The 7,257-nt window shown below is 39.8% G+C and overlaps 1 protein-coding gene across 1 annotated transcript in view; it reads right to left on the bottom strand.

The window, feature by feature from the left end:
- Window positions 1-1,800: 1,800 nt before the first annotated feature.
- LOC138962706 (uncharacterized) overlaps window positions 1,801-7,257 on the bottom strand; it is a 12,717-nt gene continuing 7,260 nt past the window's right edge. Inside the window, exon 2 of the mRNA XM_070334630.1 lies at window positions 1,801-5,713. Within this exon, the coding sequence (XP_070190731.1) occupies window positions 3,578-5,386 (1,809 nt within the window). The 5' untranslated portion in view covers window positions 5,387-5,713 and the 3' untranslated portion in view covers window positions 1,801-3,577. The remainder of the gene's footprint in view (window positions 5,714-7,257) is intronic.

Genomic DNA, 7,257 nt, shown 5'->3' with positions numbered 1-7,257 from the left:
GGTGTACATCAAGGGGAAAACTTGTCACCTGCATTGTTTGCTGTGTATTTAAATGACTTACAAGCTTATATGTTTGATAAAACTGAACACCTCCCTACTATTGAAAGAGAGGTTGCTATGTTGGACTTACAGCCGGATGACGCTGAGCTGATGTTTAAAATGTTTATTTTATTATATGCAGATGATACAACCATTTTAGCAGAATCCCCAGAAGCATTACAAGACTCGCTTAATGTGTTGTCCGAATACTGCGATCTGTGGAGTTTGCGGGTGAACGCCCAAAAAACGAAAATAGTTGTTTTTTCAAGAGGTAAAATACGAAATTTGCCAGTATTCAAATACAAAGATGAATTAGTTGAGGTCGTGTTCGGTTTTCAATATTTGGGTCTATTTTTTAATTATAATAATAAGTTTAATAAATCACAAAACTTGTTATATGATAAGGCCTCTCGAGCAATGTTTAGCTTGTTAAAGAAGTGTAGAAAATTGTCGTTGTCCATAGATATACAAATTGAATTGTTTGATAGAATAGTTGCACCGATTATGTTATATGGCTGTGAAGTATGGGGACCAAATTCGGTAAATTTAGCAACAAAATTGCAGCTACGTTTTTATAAGATTATTTTGAAATTGAGAAAGTCGACCCCAACGTGTATGGTATTAGGCGAATTAGGCAAATTTCCACCAGATGTCCTCGTAAAAAATAGAATATTTAGTTTTTGGTTCAAATTGGTGGATTGTAATAATAGTAATAAGTTTTCAAATGTATTGTACCGTTTATTGCATCGCCTCTATGTAAATAACATATATGAAGCACCCTATTTAAAACATGTTGAAACAACTTTAAATGCTCTTGGTCTTAGTGGTTTTTGGCATGACCAGTTTAATTTACGATGTTCTGAAAAATGGTTTAAATTGAAAACGTTGCAATGCCTAAAAGATCAATATATGCAATCGTGGTTTTCAGAATGAAATGAAAAAGAAACTTGTTTGAATTATTGATTGTTTAAAGATACATTTATATTTGAAAATTATTTGAACATTTTACCCAATAACCCAGCACTCTCTTTTTTACGTTTTAGAACATTAAATCATAAATTACCAATACAGAAAGGCCGAATGTTAAATATACCACATAACGAAAGAATATGTGTTAAATGCCAGTCTGGAGAACTCGGGGATGAATTTCATTATATATTTCAGTGTCATTTTTTTGAAAATGTGAGGAAAAGGTTTTTACCATTGTATTTTCGTACAAATTCAAATGCAGTCAAATTTAAACATTTATTTGAATTAACAAAGAAACGAAAGTTATTGAATTTAATATATTTTATTAAGAGTATTTTGAAAGAGTTCTGATTATTTGATCACGTGTTGGTTTTTTTATTAAAACAAAAGCAAACACAGAAACATATACATTCCTGTAAAAAAAAGTATGATTACAATTATTTTGTTATGAATTAAGCTTGATTCATTTTCGGTTAATTAGAAGTGTTGTGTCTCATTAATACATATATCTTTTTTGTCGTGTTTATTGCAATTTTTATTTTATTCATGTAACCCTAGGGGTTATTGAAATAAATATTGACTTGACTTGAGCAACCGGTTCAATTTACCCTCCCTTACCCCACATCACAAACATAAACGTAAACGGAACACATAATAAAATCAACAACTGAGAGTCTGCTTTTAGTGCCTGAAGGAGAGATTTGCGGTTCGTCAAAGGGGTTTGAAATACTGAACCTCTAGTTAAGAATTCCCGCTCGCGAGTAAATGAAAGCCATTTTAAATCAATATCAATTCAAATCAAATTAATTTTATTATCTCAAATCTGAGAAATTTCATTGGTAACGCATAAACATGAACAGTAACACTACATTGTTAACATTAAAATAAATGTACTATAACTTATACAATTCTTATAAAGTTATATAACCAAAAATCGCGCTGAATACAAATTATATTTCTGTAAAGATGAAAAATATATGTACACACATACACCCACAAACACACACACACACACACACACACACACACACACACACACACACACACACACACACACACACACATTTGGATGTAAAAGATTCATCCCAGAATAAAACATAAATAGAGGTCTTTCAAAAACATTCAACAACAGCAAAAAAAATACGCAGTGATAATAATTGTTATAATAAAAGCTTACGCAGCAGCACCGTGATCACAGAAACGGAAACATTTCTGTTAGTTTAAAAGCATACTTTCGGAACTCGGAACTATCTGCCGGATGGCAGACGGAAGTACTGCTCAAGCACTTGCGTTTCATCGTTCGCAATCACATCAGCCTTTCGCACGACTCTTCTTTCATACAGCTCAGTCAAACTCTTCTGTCCCTCTCCCACAATCTTACTGCACATTCTCACCACTCTGTCGAGAACATTACGGTCTTTGATGCCTAGACCACCAAACCAATGAACAAAACCGAAAGTAACCACAGACTCAATACAACTTCTGTAAACACTTTGTAAAATGTTTGAATCACATTAAGAGATCTCATGGCTCAGTTTCTGTAAACAATACACCCGCGGCGTCGTGAATATGTACGTAAACATTAGAAGGCCCACAGAATGTACATTAAACTCAAATGAAAGGATTAAAAATGTTCTCAGGGTCTCGAATCTCCCGGTGTCAAATACTTCAGGAGCAAAAAGACATCATCAAACCACAACACTTACCGGCAGACAGGCAAATCCATAATTACAATGTAAAAACCCACCAGCAGTGAGTTACCTCCCTTGCTTAGCCATGTGGGTTCATATTATATATCCCGCAGTACTATAGTTCAAGGCACAATTTTATTCTACAACAAAAGTCGACGTGTGTAACGCAGAATGTTTGTCATAGTTCACGGTAAAGTATTAGAATCAAGCGAGCAGATCAAATTTCCAGGATGACTGTGTAATAACAGTTTTGTCCACAGAATTCGTGACGCTCATATGAATCACACTATGTCAGTGACTGCCACTGAAGATGTGCATGAAGAGATGATCTGTCTAACGCTATTTCACATGTTCCAAGTCTCAGTACCCTTCCACTGCTGTTCAAATGAATTTCAGGACAAGCTGCCTTCAGTCGCGTCTGTAGATAAACAGTCTTGTATTCTGAGCTTGGTGTTTTCCACGTCTTCATCCTTCTTTACAAAGATTAGGTAACATTTTATGGAGAAAGATTTTTTTTTTTTAAGTTTTCTCGGTTCAGAAGGTCTCTCCATTTCATGCTTTACTGAACGGATTGTGAATGTGTACTGTCTAAGTGCATACATTTGATGTGTGGATGTTGCGTCCAATTGCAATCTAACAAATATATCAGAACATATAACGCTAAACCCGTCGTTTGCAACAGCCAACGACACCATCCCTCCTCGTCCTCTTCTTTCTTCCTCGAATCCTTAATATTAATGTCGGGTATACGCGTTCAGGGGTGAATGCAAAAACAGTTACCGAGCTTTACCAGTCCTGCTGCGCGAAAGTAATATTGGCTTGCTTTTGAATACTCAGTACTGCCCAGAACACCTGCTTACTTCTGTATTTGATGTGCTTTACTGGTCGATGTCCTTACAGGAGCAGCGAGGGAGTCTTCTGAGCGATTTAACCCCGAACATGTAAGAATTGGGGGGTCTCATACCTTCAAATACTCGCCTGAACTGAGACCATTCATAATCTCGTAAAGACGTGAAGTGCGTGCCCCATGATAATCTAACCCATCCCGAAAAGATATCATGGCTCGGGGGACCAGGGGGACCAGGAGGACAGTCCTTCAGGAAGTCAGGATTGACCACGTGATCCTGCAAAACAAGGCCACGCAGTTTGTTGGGCAGACCGAGGCTCGCTGCTCTGACGTCACGCTCCGACCCACAGCCAATCAGGTGTGAGATTTTCAGTGCACAGCTGTCCAACAGTGAGCGAGGGTGACTGGAGATGTCGTTCAGAAAATCCACGATGTCACGCAGCTTGGAACTTTCCAGTGTTTTTCTCATGAATTCTGAAGCTGCCATTGCATGGATTTCTTTTGCGCAACATCCGCCAGAGGCATACAGCATCTTGGCTATGCAAAGCTGGCCTTTCTCAACTGCTCGCCACATCGGAGTATCGAATCCTCTGTCGATTGTATTATTTCCTTTCCCGGTGGTCGCTAGCTGGGATCTTGAAACTTCTCCTTGATGAGTCGCTGCCCCAAGTTGCAGTAGGATACGAACAAGATTCTCGGCCTCTTCGCCGGCTTGCACTGCAGTCATCAGTAGCGTGACACCATCCACATTGGTGACCAGCGGATTCGCCTCCATCAACAGCAGCGTGTGGAGTATATCCGCTTGACCATTTCTACATATGATGTGCAGCAGGGTTTCACCACCTGCTATTCGCTTTGAAGCAATTTTACCAGCATTATTGCTGTACTTTAACAAAAGTGTGGCCAGGTCCCACTCCTGTTCCACTACAGCTCTGCAAATAGCAGTTTCCCCGTCTCTATTCCTTATGTCGGGGTCAGCTCCAGCCTGAAGAAGTAGGTCTACCTGTGTCAGGCTACAATGAAATATAGCATCCTGTAAAACAGTTTGCCGCAAGTCACCATTTTTGATATTTAAGTTGAATCCGTGCTCAACGCATGCTGTTGCTATATCTCCACCGTGTTTGAGACACGCTTCCACTATGCCCCACTGCCTGCCCATCAGCGCCTGAATGAGTGCCGTGTGCAACAGTCGTCTGCTCACTTTGTGTTTCAGTGACTCTTGTATCAGCTTCCAATTTTCGTTTAGAACTGCTGTGCTGAGAATATCGTCAGCCTGTTCACTCGAAAACTCAAAGCACTTCATCATTGTTTTTACAAGAAACCACTGTCTGAAGTGCAAAGCGTCCTTGAGGCAAGAACCATGTGGTTCGCCGCTTTTTTCATACGCCTTTTTCATGCAGCGGAGGAAGTACGTATTTGGATAGTATGCAGCTGTTGTGTTCAGCACACACATCACCAGTTTCTTGTCTGATATCTGAGGGAGAATTCGAAGCGCCTGGTCATATTTTTCGTTAGATATAGCTTCTATTGCCGCAACATGAAGCAGATCTTCCCTGGCTTGCTTGTATTGCTCATTGTTGAATTTGTGTAGCCAGGACTTCTCGTTCATAATTTCACGTCGAGCGGATTCTATTTCTGGTGTAATGGTACGTATGCCCATGTCAACCAATATCCAATGAGCACGTAACATCTTAGGACCTCTACAGCTATGTTTACATCCTCGACGTCCCTTCGATCTGGGGGTAATGTTTTTCTTGTGAAATGTTTCTTTTTCCATGCCGTACGGTTTCTTGTCCCGTGAAAAACTTGGATGTTTTCCAGCCCTCTGTTGCTGATTCATGTTGACTGCAGGACAGTTGAGCACCGGACCGTGTGTTCCTTCAGTATTATCAAGGTGTGCCACGTACAACACGACGTTCAGATCTGCATGTGATGACACTTCGTAATGTCATGCTATACCATGTTTCCTTCTGAAAAAACAAGGCACTTTACAGTTCTCTTTGTTTTTACCTATAAACGATGTACATTTTCTCTGTCATATCCGTAGAAAATACTTTTTCTTTGCTTGTATTTTTAGAGATATCCAAACTTGATTCACCTCTTGTGAAGAAATGTCGTCTCTTAAATTGACCTAGTCGTCCAATTGGTGTTCCCAGCAGCCTTAGGCCTGCACAAAAAAAGAAAAAAGATTATATAAGATGTTTGATGGGTTGTTGACATAAATATGAAACAAAAGTCGATATGCCCCCCGAGGACCGACAAAAAAACTGGTCTGACAACAAACCACCAAACATCGTTTTTGTCATCATTTTGGTTGTGAGAAAATAAGTGCAAAATCAACACAGGGAGCCATTCTTTGAAACCCGAGATCCTTTTCGATAATACTTGTTTCGGGGCCCCAGCACGTTGTTGCAATCAAAGCTGGGGTGTGAAAGCAACTTTCTCTGTGTTTTGAGTTCATAACATGTTGAGATAAGTCGGTCAGGTTTGAGGATGCACAGTTCTGTATGTTCCTCTCAGTATTTCACCCCCTCGTTTTTTAGTTGTAAATATTAAGCTTAGTGATCGAATGTGGAAGCTACGTTGGGTCAAAGGTCACAGAAGATTTGCATCGTGCAGCAAGGCACGTTGGGTCAAAGGTCACAGAAGATTTGCGCCGTGCAGCGAAGGAAAGCATCGCGATCTTGTTTCCGACTCATTGTCTCTTTGTTTTTCATCAGACCTGTCATTCTGCTTGCTCGCCTTTGTTAGATGTTTGCATTTCTTCTTGCTATGTTCTTTGCTTTTATCATTATTTCTTATTTGCGCTTCGTTTATCGATACAACGTCTTGCGCACGGGTCAAAATGTGTGTGTCAAGGGTCAATTGGTTTGGCGTTCGTGTTTCAGATACACGCACTCCTTGACTTTGTAAGAAGAGAAAACATATCGCTAGGTGAATTTATGACCTTTCGTGAAGTAGTTCTGTATTTTGTTTACTTTTGCCAGTTTGCGAGTTCGTTTTTGGTACTTTGCAAAGCAGTGTCGTCCGTCTAGGTCTGAGGAAACGCCAATGAAAAGAGCCGAAGAATCCCCGAGCGTTTCTATTGGGTTTGCTTTTGATTATCCATGTATAACCTGCTTCCTGCAACTATAGGGACCGGGGATTTATTGCATGGGGAACATGATATTTATTTCCCAGCTGGCTGTCAATGAAAACTCGTGAAAATGTTGACAATTGTTGTTATTTCCACGAGTTTTCGTTCGTAACGAGCTCGGTTACAATATGATTAATGTCGTGTGGTAGGGTAACCGATACTCAGTTTTAATGGTTCGGAGTATCAATACCAAACGGCTGATAGTGATAAAGATTGAACCATGATCTATTTGTTCAATCACTTTGATGATACCGGGAGCCTTTTTTTGTTTATCAGTGGGTCACTGAAAGGGAGTTGAGGCTTGCCCAACTAAACAAGTCGAGATTTAATAAGAGGCGATGAGTTTCGACTTTTAGCTGAAAAAAGAACATGGTGTAAATTGTATGGTACACTCTTCAGCACGGCTATGAATATATATCGACAGGCAAGCGGCATTTCAGTCCCTAGGCAGGGAAAGAGCTCTTGATATGGACCGGCTCCTAATATGGACCACTTCTCGATTTGACAAACAAACGGTGCTAGAGCGCTCAAAACAATTGTTTTCACAACATTGACTCTCTATGGGTAACCTGAAC

This window comes from Littorina saxatilis, linkage group LG3 (genome assembly GCF_037325665.1).
Source record: "Littorina saxatilis isolate snail1 linkage group LG3, US_GU_Lsax_2.0, whole genome shotgun sequence".
NCBI classification, from domain to species: Eukaryota; Metazoa; Mollusca; class Gastropoda; order Littorinimorpha; family Littorinidae; genus Littorina; species Littorina saxatilis.
This window is presented reverse-complemented; position numbering and strand designations above follow the sequence as displayed.